Raw genomic sequence first — 25904 nt, 5'->3', positions numbered from 1 at the left:
ATACCAACCCAGTTGGTGGGTCTGCGAACCAATAATCACACCAGAAAGTCCTGTAGGACGTAACGGCCAAAGAAGCTATCCCTCCGGACTTGACTGTCCAGGCAATAGTATCTTGCAAATTTGTGCAGCGAGGCCCACGTAGCTGCCTGGCAAATGTCCTGCAAGGGCACTCCCCGGACCAGGGCAGTAGTTGTCGCCGTGGCTCGGGTGGAGTGAGCCCGCAATCCAACAGGGGGCTCCTTTCTAGCCCAGGAGTAGCATGCCGGAGAGGACAGTTGTGAAGTGGCTAAAAGGGAGCGCACATCAGAAATGTAAGTACAAGGTTACATCCCACTGAGGCATCACAAACGGAACAGGTGGAAATGTGTGTGTGATGCCTTTTAGGAATCGATTTACAATAGGGGACTTGAACAAAGAAGGTTGATCAGGCAGCCTCAAGGAGGCTGAAAGGGCAGAAAGATAGCCCTTGATAGTGCCCAGAGCAGAGCCCTGCTGGGCAAGAGAAAGAAGGAAGAGAAGAACCTCAGAAAGAGGGGCATTAAGGGGATCCACAGCCTTTGCTGTGCACCATGCCACAAATCTGTTCCACCTGCAGGCGTATACCGACTTTGTGGAGGGACGCCTGGCTGCCAGAATAATGTTACAGACTTCAGGAGGCAAGTCAAATGGCCTCAACTGTCGCCGCTCAATCTCCAAGCATGGAGGTGAAGACTGGACAGGTTCGGGTGGAGGACCGTCCCCTGCTGCTGCGACAGAAGGTCCTCCTGAAGAGGCAGACGAACCGGGGGATCGACTGACATACTGAGTAGCTTGGGATACCAGTACCTTCGTGCCAAGTCCGGAGCCACAAGGATGACTTGTGCCCAGTCGCGCCTGATCTTCTTCAGCACTCCGGGCAGAAGTGGTAAAGGCGGAAAGGCGTACAACAGACCGCAACTCCACTAGCGACGAAAAGCGTCTCCGAGCGAGTGCCGCCTTGGAAATTCCAACGCGCAGAACTGATGACATTGCGCGTTCTCTTCGGTGGCAAATAGATCTAACCAAGGCTCTCCCCACTGCAGAAAGAGACCTTGGGCCACGTCCGAGTTTGGACACCATTCGTGATCCATCATGCACCGGCGGCTGAGTTCGTCTGCCCTGGCGTTCAGAGTACCTGCCAGGTGTTGAACCACCAGGGTCACGCCCTGATGTTCCAGCCATTCCCAGAGGCGCAGAGGGTCCACGACCCCACCCCGCCCTGTTTGTTGCAGTACCACATGGCGGTGGTGTTGTCCGTGAACACCTGCACTAAACTCCCTAGGACAGAGGAGAGGAATGCCTTCAGTGCTAGACGAATCGCCCGCAGCTCCAAAAGGTTGATATGGAGCCGGGACTCCGCCGGAGACCAGAGGCCGCTGATCTACGCCTCTCCCATGTGGCCTCCCCAGCCCAGGAGGGACGCATCTGTCACGACTACGTGCTCTGTTTGGGGAAGGGAGAGGGATCTGCCGCTGACCCAATCGCGGTCCGTGAGCCACCACTGCAGCTGTCTCGCAGTGCCCTCCGAGATCAGGACACGGTCAGGCAGGTTGCCCTGAAGCTGGGCCCACTGAAACTTCAGGTCCCACTGCAGAGCCCGCATCCGCCACCTGGCGTGATGCACCATAAGTATGCAGGAGGCCATCAGCCCCAGAAGCCGCAGCGTCAACCTGACCGAGATCTGGGATAAAGGCTGAAAGAGTGGGCTGAGAGCCTGAATATCCCGGACCCGCTGTTCGGGCGGATAAACCCGAAACTGCGCAGAGTCTAGAACCTCTCCGATGAAGAGGAGTTTCTGAGAGGGGCACAGGTGTGACTTCGGCACATTGATGGAGAACCCCAGCTGGTGCAGGAGATCCGCCGTAGTCTGGAGGTGGCTGACGACTGTCTGGGGCGAGCCCGCCTTCAACAACCAGTCGTCGAGGTAGGGGAAGACTGAAACCCCTACCCTGCGCAGATGAGCTGCGATCACCGCCATCACCTTTGTGAACACCCGTGGGGCGCTGGTAAGGCCGAAGGGGAGCACGGTATACTGAAAGTGCTCTTGGCCAACCATGAACCGCAGGTAGCGCCGGTGGGCCGGCAGGACGGGGATGTGGAAATAAGCGTCCTGCAAGTCCAACGCTACCATCCAGTCTCCTGGGTCCAGGGCAGCTAGGACCTGAGCCAGTGTCAGCATTTTGAACTTCTCCTTCCGGAGGAAGCTATTGACGTTCCTTAGGTCCAAGATAGGGCGTAGGCCCCCTTTGCCCTTCTTGGGTACCAGAAAGTAGTGGGAGTAGCAACCACATCGTACTTCTGGCCAAGGAACGCGCTTGATGGCCCCCTTGGCCAAGAGGGCCGTAACTTCCTCCTGCAGAAGTCGCAAATGATCCCCCGATACACGGTGGTTCTGCAGTGGCATGGCTGGAGGAGTCGCCTCGAAGGGGAGGGAGTAGCCCCTTCGGACGATCTGCAGCACCCACCTGTCCGATGTGACAGCGCGCCAGTGGGAGTGTTTTGAGGCGGATTCTGCGGGGGAAGGTGTGGACGGACCTCACCGTTGACCCCGACCGCCGCCACGGCGGTTTCCACAGCCGCCACCGCGTTGGGTATTACCCTGCGGAGCGTGGCTGGCTGCACGTGTGGGTGCACCCCTTCCGTGGCCACGAAAGGAGTGAAAGGCAGCCGATTGCTGGCGTGGGGCCGAGAGGCCCAAGGACTTGGCCGTAGCCCTGGAGGAGTCCTTGAAACGCTCAAGCGCATGATCTGCCTTGTCGCCAATGAACGGCATTTCCATAAGTGTGTTCTGGACATCGTCCGAGAAGTTGGCGGACCTCAACCAGGCGTGGCGTCTTACCGCCACCGTCGTTGCCATCGCTCTACCCAGTGAGTCGGTGGTGTCCAGTCCACACCGGATGGAATATTTGGCTGCATCCCGACCTTCCACAAGGGCTTGGCAGAGTTTGGCCCGTACCTCCAACGGACACTCTGGCAGCTATTCCGCGACCGTATCCCACAGAGAGTGGGTTTAGCGGTCCAAGAGGCATGCGGTGTTGGAAGACCGCAGTCCCAGATTAAGGGATGAGAAGATCTTTTTGCCATACTGCTCATACCTCTTGGATTCCCCGTCCGGCGGAGCAGACGGGAATGCGGTTTGGGAATTGGAGGCCTGGATGACCAGGCTCTCGGGGGTGGGGTGGGTGGACAGGAAACATGGGTCACCCGGGGCCGGGCGGTGGCGTCTGGCCACGTTCCAATCTACGGGCGAACCCGTAGCGGGCTTTGACCAAGTGCCCAAAAGAACATCAGTTAAGGCCTCATTAAACGGCAGCAGAGGCTCAGCCGAGCATGACTGCGGCTTAAGGACCTCAGTGAGGAGGTTAGTCCTCACGGCCGCGACGGGGAGCTCAAGGCCCAAGGCCTTGGCTGCCCTCATCAACACCACACTATATGTTGCCCCCTCCTCCGTAGCCACGCTAGGAGGGGAGACAAAGCCAGTGTCAGGCGAAGTGTCTAAACCACTGGCTTACCCAAGTTCACCTGCCCAGTCCTCATAAGACTGGCACTCGCGTGTCAGAGGGTCCTCAGACCCCTCCCAATCCTCCTCCTCCCCCATCACCTAGTACTCCGGGTCAGTAAAGGATGGGGCCGATTCATAGAAAGTGAACTCACCAAACGGCGTCTGAATCTGCGCCGAGTGGCGTCGGAACCAAGTTGAGGGAGGCGTCGGGGACGGCGCCGCCAGAGGACGGCACCGGAGGTGACACCTGTGGGCTCGGCGCCAGGGAGGTCGTTAAATCCACCGGCGGCGACCCGGATCCGGATCCAGTGGGGCCCTGCGGCGCCGGGCCCGAAGGTGCCGGCGGCGTCGGGCCCGAAGCACCAGACGGCGTCGGGCCCGAAGCACCAGACGGCGTCGGGCCCGAAGCACCAGACGGCGTCGGGCCGAAGCCCCCAACCTGCTAGGACCCCCAGACGGGGCCGCTGGGCCCGAAGGCGCCACGGAATCCGTCGGGGGAGAGAGGGACCTCATGGCCATGAGGAACCGCTCGATCTCCCCCGGCGTCGCGTTAGGCCCAGGGACCGGAGGGTATGAAGCCGGACGCGACGCCTACGACTCAGACGGAGCCGCGTGGGCGCGTCGTGCGATCGGCGGGGGGAGTCGGAAGAGCGATGACGTCTCTTCGACTTCTTGTGCTTACCTGACGACTTCGACCCAGAGGAGTGATGTCGACTCCCGGAGCTATGACTGCTCCACTCCCGCGACCGGTCCCTCGACCTCCGTCTGGACCGGGACCTCTCTCGGCGCGGGGCCGACTGCCGGAGTTCGAGGCGCTTACGGGACCGCTCCCGTCTAGCTTTCGAAGCAAGGGCCCGGCAGTCGAGGCAGGCCTTGTCGTTGTGGTCGACGCCGAGACAGTGGAGACACCGACGGTGAGGATCCGTGACCGACATCAGTCGATCGCAATCTTCACCGGGTTTGAAACCAGGCATTTCCCTATCGCCACCGAACGGAGTCGAAGACTCGAAAAGGGTGATCAAAAGATCAAAAAGAGTTAGTCAAAAAGTGACTAAGGTACCACTTTTTCCGGATCTGCGCTGCTGGCGTGGAAAAAAGAAGAACCGACGTCAGCACGCGGAGGCGGCGTCTAAGTACTCCGACGACGTCATCACGGCGCCCACGACGGACGCGGAGCCGCAGATGACGCCTACCGGCGCGCAAGGGTACTGCTACACAAAAATTTCCGGATCCAGTCTGACGCCTGGGGATATTCTAAGGTAAGGAATCTATCACTAACGTGTCTCTTTCAGATTAAACAAATACTGCCCCCTATCCTCCTCCGGCATTTGATTAGACACTTGACTTTGTCTTCAATTTACAGGAGGACAAGGACTTGGAGTGGGACTGGAATCTGAAGTGGGAGCAGATCAGCATCTTTGCAGGAGTCTGCTGCATGACGCACACAGTTTTTGTTCAGCGTCGTACAGCTTAGCCTCACTCTGATGGACCTTTACATGCATCAAGGAGCCAGTTTCAGGACCTCAAGGTGTGTCAAGACCCTAGATAATACAGGCAGGATTTGTGTGAATCTGGTAGATTACATCTGCTGTTTGTTGGTGTAGCATGGTTTAAAGCCTGTTGTTTTCAAGGCAGGGAGGGGGGGGCGGTCGGACGAAGAGACGTTTCCCTTTAGCGCACAGTCTTCTGAAAACAATTATTTTGGGATTAGTGAATACCGAAAAAGTTGGTAACTGAGATCTTGATCCAAACGAAAGAAAATTACATCTACGTGTAGGGGCAACACCTATATGGAGTAGTTTCTGTCCTGTAACTCCAGTTCTGCAGTAGGGGTATCTCTGTGTATAGTCATAATCTAGTGAATAGTCCCGCCCATGTGCGTGTACCCCGGCAATCAAAAATATTCTTCAATTGGTCAAAAAATTGCGGAACTGCAAAGACACTTAAGAGAGAATTTAAAGACAAATAATGCAGCCTATATCCACAGGCTACACTGTCCAGTACTTCAACTAGAAATTCCACCAAAAGAACCACACATACAACACAGCCTGCCCAGTTTCTTCCATAGAGAAACTTGCCTCTACCAGTAAAAGCCTCTGGAATGATAGAGAGGAAGGCATGGACAGACAAGCCCCATAGGCTGCCATTATGTGGCTTAAATAGGATACTAGGCCTTTAAGAGAACTTTCCAAAACTTCTCCCAGTATCCCAGAATGCACAGCAGGTCCCCTTTACTTTCAGTTCTTTTTGAAGGAGTAACACGCCAGACCTGAAGCATTCCTTACATGAATATCCTTCTCCACCGGGGAGGCGGGCAGGCGCTTATGACTATAACAGAGATACCCCTACTACAGAACTGGAGTTACAGGACAGAAACTACTCCTTCTGTAGTAGGGGATCTCTGTGTATAGTCATAATCTAGTGAATAGAATGGCAAGCCCATCCCCACACCAAAGCAGCGGTGGAGAGAAGAAAATTAACACCACTATTGTGCGAACAGATTTCGCAGCGAAGCCTGCCCAACCTGAGCGTCTGTCCTGGCATCAGTGTCCAGACAGTATTGCTTAGCAAAGGTATGAACCGACTTCCAAGTGGCTGCCTTGTAGATTTCTGCAATCGGAACGTTACGGAGCAAAGCTGTCGTAGCAGCTTTGCCCCTGGTGGAATGAGCCTTAGGCTTACCTCCTAAGGTCTTATTAGCTTTTCCGTAACACAACTGTATGCAGGACACAATCCACCTAGAGATGGACTGCTTAGAGTAAGCAAGTCTCGTCCTGACCGATCCATAATTGATGAACAATTGGTCTGACCTATGAATATCTTTGGTTTTATCCAGATAAAATTTCAACACCCTCCTAACATCCAGGGAATGTAGAGACCTTTCCGCTGGAGATGAAGGATTCTGAAAAAACGTAGGCAAAGTTATGGTCTGGTCGACATGAAAATGAGAAATAACCTAGGGAAGAAATTTAGGGTGAGTACGCATAACAACCTTAGCAGCATGAAATACAGTATAAGGTTCTTGGCAACACAACGCCTGAATTTCACTCAACCTGTGGGCCGATGTAATGGCCACAAGGAACGCCGCCTTCCAGGACAGGTCCTGCAACAAAGCCTTATGAATAGGTTCAAAAGGCACCTTCATCAACCTGGACAGCACCACATTCAATTCCCATGAAGGCGAAGGAAGCCTGACAGGAGGGAATACTTTCTTCAAGCCTTCCAGAAAAATCTTTGATCACAGGGATCTGGAAGAAGGAAGTCTGTGAAGGGCATTTCCTGTAGGCAGTCAATGCAGCGAGATGAACCTTAATGGAGTGAACATTAAGCCCAGACTGCGCCAAATGTAGAAGGTAAGGAAGGATGACATCTTCCTTGCACGTCGTCTGGTCATAGTTCTTGGACTTGCACCAGATACAGAACCTCTTCCACTTGTAAGCATAGGAAGTCCGAGTGGAAGGCCTCTAAGACTCTTTCAGTATGTCCATGCAATCTTCAGGTAGATTCAAATGGCCATATTGCACTATTTCAGGAGCCATGCCGCCAAACTCAAAGACGAGAGGTTGGGGTGCAACATCTGCCCCCCGAACTTCGTGAGAAGGTCTGGCCTGCACGGCAGCCGTATGTGAGGAAGGAGAGACCGGTGAAGCAGATCCGTGAACCACCACTGCCTGGCCCATTCCGGGGCAATGAGTATCATCCGAGCTCTGGACCGAGCCAGCTTGATGAGTACCGCCGGAATCAGGGGAATGGGTGGAAAAGTGTACAGAAAGCTGTTCGACCAGTTGATCCATAGCGCATTCCCCAGCGTCCCCCGCTGGTAGTACCTGGAGGCGAAGTCTCAGCATTTGCTGTTTTCGGTGGTGGCGAACAGATGTACGTCTGGAGTCCCCCACCTTGCGAAGACTTCTCCTAGTACTTCGTCGTTTATGACTCATTCGTGGTTTTCCTGAATCAGTCAGCTCAGTGCGTCCGCCTGAACATTCTGCACACCTGGTAGAGGGGTAGCCGTTATCGTCAGTCCTCTGGCCAGAAGCCAGTGCCAGATTGCCTGCGCCTCCTGCGACAGAGTGCGTGTTCTCGAACCCCCCTGCTTGTTGAGGTAATACATCGTGGTCGTATTGTCCGTCTGTACAAGCAGAGAGTTGGTCTGGACGGACGGATGAAAGGACTTCAGCGCTAAGTGAACAGCTCTGAGTTCCAGGAAATTGATGTGATACGTGGTCTCTGTGAGAAGTTGGCCTGATACAAGGTGATCACTAGAACTAGTGAGCGTCATATATCAGTCCAAACAACCCTTATGGTGATTGGTTGTAAGTCAACCTTATAGACCAGCTATCCTAATGGTAGCCTGGACAAAGCAGTCTTAGGCTAAACTCTTGGCACGTGAAGCCAGCTGTTTAACCACATATAACCCCTTGGATACCAAGTGAAAGGACACCACACAGGTTGTTATGAAAATAAACAAGTATTTATTAACTAACATACACCTCTGAACTCTTTATGAGATCAGAGGGCTAAGCACATGACAATCTCTTAGGAAAAAGAAGTTTAAGTTGCACAAATTACAATGGTGCCCTAGGGGCACGACAAACCATATACTAAGTAAGTGGGATGTGAAAGTCGATAAAATGAATGGAGCTGTCCAGAGGCTGTAGGATCGCTGGGACCCCGCTATACTAACTCTAGGTAGGTACTAGGAGGCCCACGGAACGCGTGTGCAGAGTGTGAACTCACGCGAGATGCATAACAGTGTCTATGGACAGTACAGTTCAAGAAAAAGGTGAGTACGGACAATCCTGACTAGGTAGAACTAAAACGACTGTGGAACTGGACACTAGGAGAGTCAAGCTACCCTTGAGCACCGAAATGCTCATGTTACCTCACCCACGGGCTGTGGGTGCATAGGTGCCAAGTCGTGTTGGGTTCCGGCGTTGAAGTCTATGGAGCCTGGAGGAAAAGATGCTGCAGGCGGTCAGGAGGAAGATGTCCGGTGTGATCCAAGGGTGGATCAGTGAAGAGAAGAACCTGAAAGCAGAGGGGACAATGTTCAAAGTCACTAGCCAGTGACTGGAGTGGAACCAGGAGTGGAACCAGATGTCGTCGTCGCGATCAGGTGATGGTGGACGCTGGTCTCTGAAGCGTGGACCAAGTGGTGCCTTCGACGACCAGGATGGAGGCCCAAGCTGTCCCACGCAGACTCTTGCTGTCGGCGGTGTCTGCTTCGGATTTGGAGTCAACAGGCCTTGGCAAAGGCAACCCACGCGGTGAGTGGAAACGGCGTCTCGAGTGGACCAGGAGGGTCCGGGGTGCTCCTCTTTTGGAAGGGAGCAAGGGCCAGTCTGGAGCAACCAGACCAGCAGTGAAGATTTCGGAGTTCGTCGTCTAGGAGGTCACTAGCCAGCCGGCAAGTGACCAGACAACGTGTCGAGCAGCAAACAGGCAGAAGGGCCCCACGCAGTTCTCGTTGATGCTGGAGGGCTGGTCTTCTTTGGTGCAGGAGCTGCTCGGGGTCAGGGCTTCTCAGTCCCCAAAGCACTTGGACGAGGTTACCTCAGAAGTCGTGTTGGAGCGAAGCGCTGCTTCTTTCAAGATGGCCGGTCCCACGTGTCTCGTCGCACCCACGGATCTCAGCTGACCTGCAGATGTAGGTAGAGGTCGGAGAGGTCTGGGAATCCGGGTCTCGTCGGGCTCTGAAGTCTGTATCCTTGAAGGAAGACGACAAAGGGAAGCCGCTGGACGCAGTGAAGTAGTGTGGCTCACTGGTTAGAGGCGGCAGACCCGAGAGCAGAGGACGGCCCGGGACCAGGGTTCGATTCCCGGCGCGGCAGGTTTCTGGACCAGGGTCAGCGGACTCGATAATTCTCTCGCCTCGGTGCCCACTCTGATCAGCGATCACACTAGGCAACTCTGGGCATTAGCTTGCCTCATCTTCACTAACGGCCCCACCAGACCGCCGGGGATGCCTGGTCTCACCCTGGAGATACCCATTAAGGGACCATCTCTCAGGGAAGCCAGGAAGGGTTTCGCAGCAGTTCAAGCGCCTTGGGACCCTCCGGGTAAGTAGTGCGCTATATAAATAACTATACATACATACATACATACATATGGTGCCTGCTTGTGCAGGGTGGACACTCCTTGCCCACAAGGGAGATGATCAGTCTTCTGTGGAGCAGAACGTTGAAGTCCAGAGTTTCTTCTTGTAAAGTTGTTCAGGATAATCTAATTTGGAATGGGACCAGCTCCTACCTTTATCCGGCTAAAGGGAGCTGTACTACGACTAGGTCCCTCCTCTGGGTGGGACCAGGAAGGGGGGTGGTTACACCCCCTATCCTTTGTCCGGTCTTGCGCCAGCTCTGGGGCTGGAGTGCCCCAGGAACTGGTTTAGACCGGTGTGTGCACAGGGACACCTTGTGTGCCCTAGGCATGCCTCATTCCTTTCAGCCCTATCCTACCCAATACAAAAAATCCTGTCCGGGGTGGTGCTAGCACCTCCCAAGGCAGGAAACCCTTTGTGCAAGCCTCCCTCGCTGGAAGGACTCCCAGCAGAAGGAGGTCAGACTTGTGTCTGAGGTGGCAGCATCCATTTTGTGATGCTGAGGCTCGAGTTAACTTTAACCGGGGTTCATAGTTACATACATGTCGCGTCCCTCTAGAAGGGTGGAATGCTACCCCCGTCGCCAGAATTGGCGAGGTGGTAGTATTCCAATTCGTATGACACCTTACTCGACATGTTTTGATAATGCTATACCAAAGTTGGCAATAACCGCAAGGATTATAATGCATTTAAGAGTATATGGTATAGCGTTATCATGGAATCAGCTAAAGGACTTTGTTCCGAAAGCTGCAGACAGGCTCAGCTCATGCTAGAGCACCATCTCACATAATTCCAAGCACTCTGCCTTCAGGATTGATAAGGCCTGCCATAGGAGTGACTGATAGGAGGATATGTGTCCATTTTAGGGTTAGATATAGGGATACTATATCTAAAGCAAAGGGTGATTACACCACCTTGCCCCAGCTGATTGATCAGCCAGTTGTGTCAGATTTGGATGGCCAGCCAGGGGTGGCATAATACATGCTGCAGCCCCTGGTTGGCCCTGGGTGCACCTATGCCCTGGGTACCTAAGGTACACTGTACAGGGACTGATAAGGTGACTCAGTATCCAATTAGATATGCACCAAAGGTACATGGTTGTCAATTTAGAGAGAGCACAGCTAGGCTGTGGGTCTGATTAGCAGGCCCACAGCCAGGGAAAGTCGTAAACCAGTGAAGCAAAAAGCACAAATAGGGGGTGACCATAGGATTGCGGACCCTACTCTCCTACAGTCTCCATCGGGGACCACGTTCCTTGAATCTGTAAGTCTCCGGAGTGCGCCTCCCAGCCGTGGAGGGAAGCATCCGTCACGAGAGTCTGCGTGGGAATGTCCTTGTTGAAGGGAACCCCTCTGAGGAGATTCTCTGCTGAACACCACCACTTCAGAGACTGAAGAGCATGCAGAGACAGTTGTATCTTGTCGTCCCAAGATCCTTCCCTCTGACCCCACTGGTCCTCCAAGCACTCCTGCAACGGTCTCATGTGCAGTCGTGCGTGTGGCGTTGGGAAGATACAAGAGGCCATCGATTCCAGTAGAGAAGACACCGTCCTCACTGTTGTAGATGGAGTGGTCATAAGAGCCCGAGCCTTCCGAAGGAGTGATAATCGTCGCTCCTCCGAAGGAGACACGCTTGCTGACATCGTATTGATGGAGGCTCCCAAGTACTGTATGCATTGGACCGTAGTCGGGACAGACTTGGACATGTTGATGTGCAACCCCAGCTTGTTCAAGAGAACGCACGTCTTTTGGAAGTGTGCTCGAGCTTCTGAGAAGGAGGAGGCCTTGATCAACCTATCGTCCAGGTACGGGTAGACGAACACCTTGTTCTTCCTCAGGTGTGCTGCTACCACCGCCATGCACTTCGAGAATGTTCTCGGCGCAGACTTCAGTCCGAATGGGAGTACTGCGTATTGATAATGATTGGCGCCGACTTGGAATCGCAGGAACTTCCTGTGTTTGTGTGCAATGGGCACATGGAAGTACGCATCCTGTAGGTCTATGGCACATAGTCACTCTCCCTGTTGCAACTGAGGATAAATCTGATGCAACAACAGCATGCGAAACCTCTCTCTGCGAATCCACTTGTTTGCCTGCCGCAAGTCTAGAATGGGCCTGAGCTCGTTCTTGTCCTTCTTGCGAACGAGGAAGAACCGGGAGTACAGACTTCTTAATCTTTGAGACAGAGGAACGTCTTCTATCGCCCTTTTCCTTAACAGGATATCTGCCTCCGCCTGAAGCTCGCGCAGTTGAAACTGTGAGCTGACCGGCGGAATTGCTGGAGGCGGGCTGGTGAACCGAAGACTGTATCCATTGCAAACAATATTCAGCACCCACTTGTCCTGAGTAATTTTTCTCCACTCTGCCAGAAAAAATTGAACGCTTCCCCCCACCGGAGTGGGTAACGGATGCAGGGGAAGTAAGCGCTCAGGGCCTAGACCCGACCGAGCCTTTGGTCGCTGGTGCCGACTGTTGGCCTCATCTGCCTTTCTGGCGCTTCTGGAACGGCCTTCGGAACTGCTGCTGTCGTTGCTGCTGCTGTCTCGAAGCTTGGCCACGCCCTCTGCCCTGTCCACCGAACCGCCTCTGGAACGGGCGGTACGATTCCTTTGTCTCTTTGGGCTTTTTCAGACCCACAGCCGTGAGTGTCTCAGCCTCAGCCTTCATGCGGGCCATTTCATCATCCGCATGTTTCCCGAACAGGGTTTCGCCAGAGAATGGTAGATTGGCAACCCTTTGTTGAGCTTCAGGTTTCAGCGACGTGAGGCGGAGCCAGGCGTGTCGTCTCTGGTTAATCCTATGGCAGAAGCCATGCGTCGCCAGGAGGGAATAATCGGCCGCAGCACTGATGACCTGATTCGCCACAAACATCCCCTCGTTTAACACCTCCTGGAAATCTTCTCTTGTCACGAGGCAGGTGTTCCACAAACTGCTGGAGGGATTCCCAGAGGGCGCGGTCGTAGCGCCCCAACAGGGCTGTAGCACTCGCCGCCTTCATGGACGTCGCCGACGTCCCACAAACCTTCCTCCCAGCAGAATCCATCCATCTATTTATTTATTTATTTATGGGCTTATATAGCGCTATGAATAAACTCCCAAGGGAGTATCTCCGCGCTGTAACTGACCGGTGCAAGACTGAAAAAGGGAGCGCATAGTTAAAAGTGCTGTAAACAAGGAACACTTTAAAATGAACCAAACAAAAACGTTTTTAAATGTTTTCTAAATTGACAGTGGTCATTACATTGCCTTAGTGACAACGGAAGTGAGTTCCACAATTTGGGACCCACAACAGATAATGCTCTTCCACCCAACCTGGTTTTCGTGATCTTGGGAACATTTAGTAGCAATTGGTCACTAGATCTAAGGGCACGGATGGGAACATAAGGAATAAATTTGTTTGCCAAATACTCAGGTCCCAATTGGTTGAGGCCCCTGTGTATAGTACAACATGTTTTAAACTTCACTCGTTGACGTATTGGCAACCAGTGAAGCTCATGAAGTAACGGTCTGGAGGGGGATCTAGGGGGTGCATTTAACACCAGCCTAGCTGCCGTGTTTTGCACCACCTGCAAACGGTCCAAAACCTCCTCGTTTGCACCTGCCAGAAGGCCGTTACAATAGTCAAGCCGACTAATGATCAGAGCCTGAACCAGAGTTTTCCTATGAAAATCAGGGAGGAAAGGGAAGATTTTACGAAGGAGGCCAATCACATGGAAGCACGCTCCTACAGTGATGTTAACATTTTGCTTCATGGTTAGCTCTGGTTCAAGCCTGACACCCAAGTTCTTGACCATAGTTTTTGGCACAGGGACCGGCCCCAATTCAGAGGGCCACCATTCAGGGGACCATTGAATCCTGGCTTCACCAAAAAGCATCACCTCTGTCTTTCCAACATTGCATTGTAAAAAGTTGGATGACATCCACCTTGCAACTGCCTTCATCCCATCGGAAAAAGAATGTAAAATATCCGGGGTGAGAGTTTTAAAAGGGAAGAGCAGTTGCGTATCGTCTGCGTAGGACACTGGACAGAAACCAAAAGCTCTAGTAACATCTGCCAAGGGGGCCACATAGGTGTTAAATAGCGTTGGGCTCAGACATGAGCCCTGTGGAACCCCCTTGGAAATCTAGATTCTTTATCTGGTGGGACCGTGGATGACGGAATGGTGGCATGCTGTTCACGAGCCGCCGTCACTATCAGAGTCTGGAGGGGGCTCCACCCTTAGAAAAGCCGGATCCGAATCTGGAGCCCGGTATTTTTTCTGTAGTCTCGAGGGGGCCGCCTTAGTCACCGCCGGGGTGAGAAAAAGGTCCATGGCCGGATCCTCCAGGCCCGGTACCAGTGGCAGTAATGGCCGAGACAGATGTTTCTGGTGCAGCGTCTCGAAGATTACCGACGTCTTGGGCGTGGGCACCGTCAACGAGATGACGAACTTTGCTGCCCCCCTTAACAGGACGTTGTGAAAAGACACCAGACACCACTCTTGTCTCCGATGACTCAGACAACGAAGAGTAGTCCCTGGTCCCCAAGGACCTCGTATGGGAACGAGACCTGTGCCTCCTGTGGCGTCGTCTCAATCTCGTGGATGACCTGTTGCGCGACCGTTCCCTCCTCCTGGAACGAGAGCGCGATCTCCCAGTCCGTGGACGCTCCGCAGGTTTCCTTGGAGGTGTCTTCTGTGGTTTATCCTGGGGTTTCCGCTTTGGCGTCCCCTTAGGCGGTGTCGGAAGTGGAGGCAGTGACTCCGATCTTGGTGGAGGAACGGGAGGTGTCTCCGACCGAGGAACGGGCAGACGGGGTGGAATTGGTGGGGTGGCTGTCCTGAGGGAGGAAGTGGTGGAAGTGGAGGGTTGATGGGAGGATCCTCCTTAGGTACAGGGGGAGGAGGCTCCTTCGGCCGAGGTGGTGTATAAACCACTGAGTACACCGAGCCCGGTGACTTCTTCGGGGAGGGGACTGCGAACCAGCCCCTACAGCAGGCGATCGCCGTCGCCCTCCACCAAATCCAGCGTGACTTCTGGCGCCAGAACTCCTCCTGTGCCGCTTAGGAGAGTTGGAAAAACTCCTAGACGCCGATCGTCTTCTTGACACCGACCGTCTTCTCGACGGCGACCGGCGGTGTCGCCTCGATGGCGAGCGCCGACGCCTGTCGCTCCTTCTTCGGCGTTGATGTCTCGACGCTGACATCGACGAAGCCTACCCAGGCCCTTCGACGTCGATCCTTCACGCCGTCTCGACCCGGAGGCCCGGGGAGATGGGGAACACACTGACGTCGTCGTCGATGCTATCGACGCCGACTGAGACAGTTTGCTGGTCTTCCTGCCTCTGTGGAGCCCCCCAGAGGCCTCAGCAGAGGCAGAGGGAGCCTTCCCAGTCTGCCCAGACCCACCTGCAGCCTGCAGTCGTCTGTCCTCTAGGCCTTGAAGCCTAATCTTTAGCCTTTCCCTCAGGGTCCTTGCTGAAAAGTTCTTGCAGATGTCACAATCTTCAGGGACATGTGCTTCAGGAAGACAGATGATGCAGACGTCGTGTGGATCAGTCTTGGACTTCTTCCTCCCACATGCTGGGTATTTGTCGAAAAGAGCAGGCATTTTAGAGCCCTAAAAAACCTGAACAAACACACAGGAGTGAAGGGAAACACCAAGACACAAACTGAAAACACTTTTAAATCACAAAGTGCACAAAAATCCAATAAACCCTTGAAAAAGGGAGAGCTCAATGCACCAGGGTCCTGTTAGCAGGAGCCGGAAAAAAGAACTGAAAGTAAAAGGGACCTGCTGTGCATTCTGGGATACTGGGAGAAGGTCTGGAAAGTTCTCTTAAAGGCCCAGTATCATATTTAATCCACATAATGGCAGCCTATGGGGCTTGTCTGTCCATGCCTTCCTCTCTATCATTCCAGAGGCTTTTACTGGTAGAGGCAAGTTTCTCTATGGAAGAAACTGGGTAGGCTGTGTTGTATGTGTGGTTCTTTTGGTGGAATTTCTAGTTGAAGTACTGGACAGTGTAGCCTGTGGATATAGGCTGCATTGTTTGTCTTTAAATTCTCTCTTAAGTGTCTTTGCAGTTCTACAATTTTTTGACAACTTAAGAGATTATTTTTGATTGCTGGGGTCCACGCACATGGGCGGGGTACAGAGTTCCCCTACTACAGAAATATGAATTTGTGTCATCACTTTTAAGGGCAGTTTAAGGCCACTGCTGGGTCCACTATCAGCACAAAGGAGAATTTGTTCGAAAAATGTCCACATCCAGTCTGGACGCTGGGGTAATTCAAAAATCACATTTGGATGAATCTGCAGTTATTTACAAGTACCCTTCAGACAGAGTATACATATGTGCTATTTCTGTCTTGACAGCAGTACTGCAACTTCTTTCCTGCCAACCTGTCTCTAAAAAGCGCTCTGAAACTAAGTACCAGACATAATGCACCAATCATTTTGATAAAAGGACAAATCACTCATTAGTCAACTGATAAACTTGCTTCCTTGACAATACAATTTAAAGGACTCCCATTAATTGAGGACACATCCAACAACCAAAAAACTTGCAACCAATCAAAACTGTCTAACAAATCTTTTATGTCCTTTCATCATACTCTTTTCAAAACTTTAAGAACTCACCAAAGTGACAGTTAATAAATCTTGTAGCCTGGCTTCCTTTTACGGAGTGATTAACCAGAGCATAGCTGAAAACTGGGAATGGCATAAGACATGTCATAGTTCTTTCACATAATCACTAACATCTAGATCACTGTCCCGTAGGTAAGAGCCCTATTTTTACTATGAAATTTTGGAGTGGTTTAAAGAAACTTTTAAATATAGGTATCCCGGTCTAGGGCTTTCTTGTAAAAAGTTGAACTGTTTTAATCAATTTTGTGCGCTCTAAAGTACTGAAAATGTAATAGGGGTTAAAACATCGAGTTAAAGTACACAAGTAACTAATACATTTACATCTACACTGAACTGGGCCTCATAAGCCTAAAGTTAAAGCTACAAACCTTTGCTGAATCATCCAACCACGTGTCCACAGTGTCGCAGGCAGATCTCAGATCAGATTCACCAAACTCATATTTTTTAGACCAACCAAGAGGTGCATACCGTAGACGTTCCTGAATTACAGCATGAAACCAGGCAAGAAGGAAGTATAATCTTGCTCGTTCATTTGGAGACTGAAACAAAATTTGAACGATATGGTTAAAAATCCAACAAGAAAGCAGTCTTCTTGAAATTGCTTCACTACAGTTATGCCAGAAGAAATTACTCACTTGCCTGTAACTCCAGCTATCCAGAGTTGCTATCTTTCAAAGAGCCATATGCATGAATCTTTCTAGTTGTCAGTGATTCCCAACCTGGGTTGGAATGATTCAGGCATGTGAATCTATGGAAGATCCAATGTTGAATTACATGGATTATCAACCAACAGCTATACAAGAGTACTAGATCACTGCTAGTGCACACTGTGAGAAGGTGGCCTGATATGCAGTGCTCACTATTCTAGTGAACACTATGTATCAGTCCAGCAACCCTTATTGATGATTGGTTGTAAGTCAACCTTATAGACCAGCTATCCTAGTAGCATGGATACGAGCAGTCTAAGGCTAAAGACTCGAGAGGGCGTGTTAAGCCAGCTGTTTACCACACATATACCCCTTGAATACCAAGTGAAAGGACACCACACAAGTGTTATGAAAATAAACAGTTATTTATTTAAAGATCACAACAGCCCTGTACTCTTTATGAGGACAGGGTACTAAGCACAAACCAAAACTCTTACAAAAATACTTAAGTTAGCACAGTATATACAAATGCCCGAGGGGCACGGAAAACCATATACTCTGAAAGTGGAATGCGAAATTCCTAGCAGGTAAGTACAGTACTAATAGCTTTTGGAATCGCTAGGACTTGACTAGGGAATCGTTAGATTACGTCTAGGAGGCCTAGGGGACTCGGGTGCAGTGTGTGCACTCTCACGCGAGATGCGGGACAAAAGTCTATGGTAGCTAGGAATTAGAAAGTTAGTGTTCTCGGGCGAACCCGACCTGGTAGGGAGAAAACGAAAGTAGATTCTGACCCTTGGATAGTGAGGCTATGCTGGGGCACCGAAATGCCGAAGTTACCTAGCCCAGGGGCTGCAGCTGCATAGGTCTGAAAAGACGTCGGGAATCCTCGTAGACGGACCAGGAGCCGGAAGAAAAGATGCTGGCCGGTGACCAGTGAAGAAAGTTCAGTCGGATCCAAGCCTGGATCTTGAAGATAGATGACACCTGAAAGCAGAGGGGACCAAGTTCGAGACTACTAGCCAGTAGTCAGTGGGCACCAGGAGGGCACCGGATGGTAGCCACCTCGACTAGGTGAGTGGGTGACGCTTGACTCGAAGATCTCACGGACCAGGAGGCGTTGTCGGCGACCAGGATGGAGGATCGAGCTGTCCCACGAAGATGGAAGCTGTCGGCGTCGCTGGACCCAGGATTGGGCAACAAAGCCTTGGCAAATTCAAGCCCACGCGGTGGACCTAAAATGGCGTCTGGAGTGGACCAGGAGGGTCCGGGGTGCCTCTCTTGAACAAGGAAGCAAGGGCCAGCCTGGAGCAACCAGACCAGCAGAAGAGTTGTCGTCGGGCGTCGTTCAGAAGGCCACAAGCCAGCCGGCTAGTAGCCAAACAACGCGGTGCACAGCAAACAGCAGAAGGGCCCCACGCCGATCGTGGAGATGCAGGGAGGCTGATCTTGGGTGCTGGAGCTGCGCAGGGTTGGGGCTTCTCGGACCCCAAAGCACTCACCAGTGGAAGACTCGGTGGGCTTGCAATAAAGATGTCGTGCAATCTTGGCGATCGTCGGTCCCTTGAGGTCTCGTCGCACTCACGGTTCTCAGCTTTGCTGTAGAGGTGAGTAGAGGTCAGAGGTGCCAGGGAAGCCGGGTCTCGTCGTGCTGGGTCGTCGGATTCGTGATGAAGGACTTGCAGCAGACCGCAGTGTTCTTTAGGATGGTGCCTGCGGATGCAGGGTGACTACTCCTTAGCCACAAGGGAGAATCTTGAAGAAGAAATCGTGAAGTCCTTTCGAAGAAAGTGGTATCTTGATTCCAAAGATGATCTAATTTTAACAGGGGGCCCGCTCCCATCTTTATACTAAAAAAGGGGGCTGACCCGGTGACTAGGTCCTGCCTATGGGTGGGACTAGGTGGGGGGTGGTTACACCCCTCAGCCATGCCGGACTTCCCCAGGCCAGGGGCTGGTGTGCCCCTGGAACTGGTTCAGACCGGCCTATGCGTAGTGAGCACCGGGGTGCCACTCAGCAGTCACCTTCCTGTAAAGCCCTGCCTACCCAGGATACACAAAACCATGTCTGGGACGGTGCTAGCACCGCCCCTGACAGGAAACCCTTTGTCCAGGCTCCCCTCGCTGGAAGGACTCCCAGCTGCAGGGGGTCAGACTCGTGTCTGTGGTGGCAGCATCCATTTTGTGGAGCTGAGGCTTCAGTTAACTTTAACCGGGGTTCACAGTTACATACATGTCGTGTCCCTCTAGAAGGGTGGAATGCTAACCCCGTCGCCAGAATTGGCGAGGGGTTAGTATTCCAATTCGTATGACACCTTACTCGACATGTTTTGATAAAGCAATACCAAAGTTAGCATTTAACCGCGAGGATTATAATGCACTTAAGAGTATATGGTATGCGATATCATGGAACAGCTATTAGGACTTGGTTCCGCAAGCTGCAGACAGGCTCAGCTCATGCCAGAGCACCATCTCACACGATTCCAAGCACTCTGCCTTCAGGATTGTCAAGGCCTGCCATAGGAGTGACTGATAGGAATCTGTGTGTCCATTTTAGGGTTAGGTATAGGTATACTACACCTACAGCAAAGGGTGATTACACGACTTTGCCCCAGCTGTCATGCAGCCAGTTGTGTCAAATTTAGGAGGCCAGCCAGGGGTGGCATAATACATGCTGCAGCCCCTGGCAGCCCTGGGTACACCTATGCCCTGAGTTACAGGGTCTGATAAGGTGGCCCAGTACCAATTGGAAATGTACCTAGGGTACATGGAATCCATTTTAAAGAGAGAGCAGTAGGCCTGGGGTCCTGATTGGCAGGGTCCCAGGTCGACTATGTCCAAAACCAGCTAAAACACAGGGCAAAAAGTTGGGGGCAACCATAGTCAGGATGTACCTTCCTACACAACCCCCCCCCAAACGAAAGGAGATAAGGCTATCCTTGCCCAGGTAAGCCTCTATTACCTAAGTGGCCATATAAGGAAGGACCAGCTCTGGCTTGGTTTCCCCCTGTGTCATGGTCCACTAGGCAACCCCTCACCCTAAGGGTATCTGAGGGTCTCCACCATAGGGAATCTCTGTTTCTGGTGTGTCTTGGGAAAGAAGAAGGCTGATGCTGGGTTGGAGTACTGAAGTGAGGCTCCTCTACCTTTGGGCTCAACTTCCTCCAATCACCATCCATCATGTGTGCCTTTCTTTCTTTAGCTGAGATGCACTGAGCTCTCAGGGTCAGCCTCTGGCTACCTAAAGCTGGAGGCTGAGTCCCTCTGTTTGGCTTACTGGAGGTACAGGTCAGGTCTGGGGTTTTTAGGCCCCATGTTTGGCTGTGCCCACCAGTGTCCAGCTGTGGGAGTTCCCTAACTACTTTTAAGGGGGATCCCTCAGGAGTCTGTTCTATTTTCACTTGGCTAGGTTTACCAGCTTCAGTGATCCTAATCTGTTGATTAAGGGGTTCTTTTGGACAGGGGGCCCTTTTGGGTCCACCACTGGCCTCCCTGACCTCCACAGCCCTGGGCTGACTGAGGCAGGGTAGAGAGGTGCAGGTTACCTGCTCCAGACTGGGTCCCACCTGGGAAGGGTCCACTGCCATCAGGGGCTCTGCCAGGCTAGGCCTGACTACCTCTGGGGCAGTTCCTTCAACAGGGGTAGAGTCAGTTCCCTGAGGAGGCTGGCTCTCACCTAGTGTCTGGGAGGGGGAAGACTCTTCTTCCTCCTCAATGCTCTCTGTTTGAGTGGAGTGATCCATTGTTTCAGGCTTCACAACCTCACTATCTGTCTGAGTAGAGGCTGAGACCATTTCAACCTTGCCAACCTTTTCAGGAGGGCACTCAGTCTGTGTTTGGGCTGTGACTGTCACAGCCCTCCTATCCTGTTCTGAAAAGTCTGTCTGAGCCTGGGCAGTGGCTACCACTGCCCTTCCAACCTTTTCAGGGAGGAATGGTGCTTGGACTGGGGCTGTAGCTATTACTGCCCCACTAACCTGTCTGGATAGGCCTATCATTCTGGAATGAGTTTCTTGTTCCACCTCAGCCCATGCTGAGAGTTCCAGGTCATTCCCCAGTAAGCAATCTACAGGTAGGTTATCTGTCACTGCCACTCTCATGGGCCCTGTGACATTACCCCAGCTGAGCTTGACTACTGCCATGGGATGCCTTCTCTTCATTCCATGAATGTCTGTCACCTGATAAGTAAAACCAGGGGTCAGTTGAGCAGAGGGGACCAGATGGTCACTCACCATGGTGAGGCTGGCCCCTGTGTCTCTGAATGCCTCAACTTTCTGACCATTCACTAAAACTTCTTGTCTATACTTGCCCAAAATGTGGGGTCCAGTAGTGAAGTTGGCAAACCCCATGCCAGTCTCACAGACAAGAGTGTGGTCAGGGAACCTGGCTAAGCCATAGTCCTCCTGATTGCCCAAAGTAATGCCCACCACATTCTTGGGGGCACTCCCACCACCTGGGGGATTACCACTAGTGGTAACAGGAGGTTTAGGAGTATTACCTGGGGGTACATTTCCCTTATTACCATTTTTAGGGCAACTGGCATCACTTTTGTAATGGCCCACCTGTTTACAGGTATGGCAATAAGGTTTCTTTTGTTCAGAAGGAGTGTTCTGGGACCCACCACCCTTGTTGGAGTTTTGGGGCCCTTGGGAAGTCTTCTCTGTGGATTTATCCCCACCCTTCTCTTGAGGCTTGGTTGATTCCTTTTTCTGGTCACCACCCTGGTTTTTAGGCCTAACCCTGGTTCTGACCCATTTGTCTGCCCTCTTACCCAATTCCTGTGGAGAGGTCAACTCAGAGTCTACCAGGTGCTGATGTAATAGCTGGTTCTGACAATTATTTAAGATTTGCTCCCTCATAATTAGATTATACAATCCTTTAAAATCAGTAACCTTACTACCCAGTAGCCAGCCTTCAAAAGCCTTAGTGGCACAATCAACAAAGTCAGTCCAATCTTGAGACTGAGTTTTCTGGGTGTCTCTGAACAGCATCCTGTATTGTTCAGTGGTTAAACCAAACCCATCAACCAGTACATTTTTCAAGACTTGGTAATTGTTAGCATCCTCCACCCTTGTGGTGAGGAGCTTATCTCTACCTTTACCATCAAAGGAGAGCCACAAGATAGCTGCCCACTGACTTTGGGGAACACCCTGCACAGTGCAGGCTCTCTCCAAAGCAGTAATCCATTTGTGGATGTCATCCCCTTCCCTAAAGGGGGGCACTATCTTATTCAGGTGCTTTTTATCAAAACTCCTTTCCCTATTGCTAGGTTTATTGCTGCCACCAGTGGGAACTAGCCCACATAATTCTTGCTCTCTAGCAAGGGCAAGTCTCTCTTTGGCCAGGGCAAGTTCTTCCCTTTCAATCCTCAGTTTGACTGCCCTTTCTTCAGCTTCATATACTCTCCTCTTAGGGGAAGACATTCCTCTGTGAGAAGAGTTGAGAGAGCCATTGGTTCGAAAGGATCTGCTAGAGCCTCTTGATAGAGACCTAACTCGTCCATTCCCAATGTTAAGCTGACCTGAGAGTGGGCCCAGGGGTCCCCCAGTACCAAGCTCATGTCTGCTTAAGTTGGACCTGCTTAGTCTGACTTCTAGCTGTCCCTTATCTGCCTCATCCCCTGATAACTCATCCTCATCCTCAGCAACATCTGCCTCAAGGAGGGGATGGATATCAAAGGGACCCTGTAAGGAGGGCAAACTTCCATCTGGATTAGAAGGGTCTGGGTTACCAGCCCTACTGGCATCATAAGCCTCTAAGAGACCAATCAGAAATGAAGTGGTGGGGTTAGACCCCTGTTTTAGTTTCCTGAGAGTACACACTTGTCTCATCTCATGGAAGCTAAGAGCAGTATATTTTGAAGGGATGACCTGTGGAGGGTCAACTGACACAAGGGGAGACTCAGTGTTTCCTCCTGTGACCGACATACTGCTTCTAGTGTGGTGTAAGTGATGCACCTACCTACACTATGTGTTACCTACTGGTCCCTTGCTAGAGTTGTAGCCAAGGTGTGCTAAGCCTTGAGGAGCTACAACAGCTGGTTCAGTAGAACTCAGAGTATTCTAAGCTTTAGTTATATGTACCTAACAGTACTTATGTGATCTTTCAGCAAGATATTCTTAGGATACGTGTGGTAAAACAACAGCAAGCTCAAATCCCAACCGCTGCCACCAATGTGAGAAGGTGGCCTGATATGCAGTGCTCACTATTCTAGTGAACACTATGTATCAGTCCAGCAACCCTTATTGATGATTGGTTGTAAGTCAACCTTATAGACCAGCTATCCTAGTAGCATGGATACGAGCAGTCTAAGGCTAAAGACTCGAGAGGGCGTGTTAAGCCAGCTGTTTACCACACATATACCCCTTGAATACCAAGTGAAAGGACACCACACAAGTGTTATGAAAATAAACAGTTATTTATTTAAAGATCACAACAGCCCTGTACTCTTTATGAGGACAGGGTACTAAGCACAAACCAAAACTCTTACAAAAATACTTAAGTTAGCACAGTATATACAAATGCCCGAGGGGCACGGAAAACCATATACTCTGAAAGTGGAATGCGAAATTCCTAGCAGGTAAGTACAGTACTAATAGCTTTTGGAATCGCTAGGACTTGACTAGGGAATCGTTAGATTACGTCTAGGAGGCCTAGGGGACTCGGGTGCAGTGTGTGCACTCTCACGCGAGATGCGGGACAAAAGTCTATGGTAGCTAGGAATTAGAAAGTTAGTGTTCTCGGGCGAACCCGACCTGGTAGGGAGAAAACGAAAGTAGATTCTGACCCTTGGATAGTGAGGCTATGCTGGGGCACCGAAATGCCGAAGTTACCTAGCCCAGGGGCTGCAGCTGCATAGGTCTGAAAAGACGTCGGGAATCCTCGTAGACGGACCAGGAGCCGGAAGAAAAGATGCTGGCCGGTGACCAGTGAAGAAAGTTCAGTCGGATCCAAGCCTGGATCTTGAAGATAGATGACACCTGAAAGCAGAGGGGACCAAGTTCGAGACTACTAGCCAGTAGTCAGTGGGCACCAGGAGGGCACCGGATGGTAGCCACCTCGACTAGGTGAGTGGGTGACGCTTGACTCGAAGATCTCACGGACCAGGAGGCGTTGTCGGCGACCAGGATGGAGGATCGAGCTGTCCCACGAAGATGGAAGCTGTCGGCGTCGCTGGACCCAGGATTGGGCAACAAAGCCTTGGCAAATTCAAGCCCACGCGGTGGACCTAAAATGGCGTCTGGAGTGGACCAGGAGGGTCCGGGGTGCCTCTCTTGAACAAGGAAGCAAGGGCCAGCCTGGAGCAACCAGACCAGCAGAAGAGTTGTCGTCGGGCGTCGTTCAGAAGGCCACAAGCCAGCCGGCTAGTAGCCAAACAACGCGGTGCACAGCAAACAGCAGAAGGGCCCCACGCCGATCGTGGAGATGCAGGGAGGCTGATCTTGGGTGCTGGAGCTGCGCAGGGTTGGGGCTTCTCGGACCCCAAAGCACTCACCAGTGGAAGACTCGGTGGGCTTGCAATAAAGATGTCGTGCAATCTTGGCGATCGTCGGTCCCTTGAGGTCTCGTCGCACTCACGGTTCTCAGCTTTGCTGTAGAGGTGAGTAGAGGTCAGAGGTGCCAGGGAAGCCGGGTCTCGTCGTGCTGGGTCGTCGGATTCGTGATGAAGGACTTGCAGCAGACCGCAGTGTTCTTTAGGATGGTGCCTGCGGATGCAGGGTGACTACTCCTTAGCCACAAGGGAGAATCTTGAAGAAGAAATCGTGAAGTCCTTTCGAAGAAAGTGGTATCTTGATTCCAAAGATGATCTAATTTTAACAGGGGGCCCGCTCCCATCTTTATACTAAAAAAGGGGGCTGACCCGGTGACTAGGTCCTGCCTATGGGTGGGACTAGGTGGGGGGTGGTTACACCCCTCAGCCATGCCGGACTTCCCCAGGCCAGGGGCTGGTGTGCCCCTGGAACTGGTTCAGACCGGCCTATGCGTAGTGAGCACCGGGGTGCCACTCAGCAGTCACCTTCCTGTAAAGCCCTGCCTACCCAGGATACACAAAACCATGTCTGGGACGGTGCTAGCACCGCCCCTGACAGGAAACCCTTTGTCCAGGCTCCCCTCGCTGGAAGGACTCCCAGCTGCAGGGGGTCAGACTCGTGTCTGTGGTGGCAGCATCCATTTTGTGGAGCTGAGGCTTCAGTTAACTTTAACCGGGGTTCACAGTTACATACATGTCGTGTCCCTCTAGAAGGGTGGAATGCTAACCCCGTCGCCAGAATTGGCGAGGGGTTAGTATTCCAATTCGTATGACACCTTACTCGACATGTTTTGATAAAGCAATACCAAAGTTAGCATTTAACCGCGAGGATTATAATGCACTTAAGAGTATATGGTATGCGATATCATGGAACAGCTATTAGGACTTGGTTCCGCAAGCTGCAGACAGGCTCAGCTCATGCCAGAGCACCATCTCACACGATTCCAAGCACTCTGCCTTCAGGATTGTCAAGGCCTGCCATAGGAGTGACTGATAGGAATCTGTGTGTCCATTTTAGGGTTAGGTATAGGTATACTACACCTACAGCAAAGGGTGATTACACGACTTTGCCCCAGCTGTCATGCAGCCAGTTGTGTCAAATTTAGGAGGCCAGCCAGGGGTGGCATAATACATGCTGCAGCCCCTGGCAGCCCTGGGTACACCTATGCCCTGAGTTACAGGGTCTGATAAGGTGGCCCAGTACCAATTGGAAATGTACCTAGGGTACATGGAATCCATTTTAAAGAGAGAGCAGTAGGCCTGGGGTCCTGATTGGCAGGGTCCCAGGTCGACTATGTCCAAAACCAGCTAAAACACAGGGCAAAAAGTTGGGGGCAACCATAGTCAGGATGTACCTTCCTACACACACTATCTTAAATTACCTATTCCTCTCCCTGGGACAGTGGATCCAAGATATGTAAATAAAAACTGAGGTCCCAAAGCAAAATACAAGATCATACCTATACCATCTAAACTTTTAA

At 51.9% G+C, this 25904-nt stretch overlaps 1 protein-coding gene across 1 annotated transcript in view; it reads right to left on the bottom strand.

Annotated features, from left to right (window-relative positions):
* Positions 1 to 25904, bottom strand: part of DYNC1H1 (dynein cytoplasmic 1 heavy chain 1) — a 1654074-nt gene that overhangs the window by 367164 nt on the left and 1261006 nt on the right. Inside the window, exon 70 of the mRNA XM_086937823.1 lies at positions 16615 to 16785. Within this exon, the coding sequence (XP_086793949.1) occupies positions 16615 to 16785 (171 nt within the window). The remainder of the gene's footprint in view (positions 1 to 16614; positions 16786 to 25904) is intronic.

The sequence above is a fragment of the Lissotriton vulgaris genome, chromosome 9 (genome assembly GCF_964263255.1).
Source record: "Lissotriton vulgaris chromosome 9, aLisVul1.2, whole genome shotgun sequence".
NCBI lineage: Eukaryota > Metazoa > Chordata > Amphibia > Caudata > Salamandridae > Lissotriton > Lissotriton vulgaris.
The sequence above is the reverse complement of the archived record's forward strand: the minus strand, read 5'-3'. Positions and strand labels throughout refer to the sequence as shown.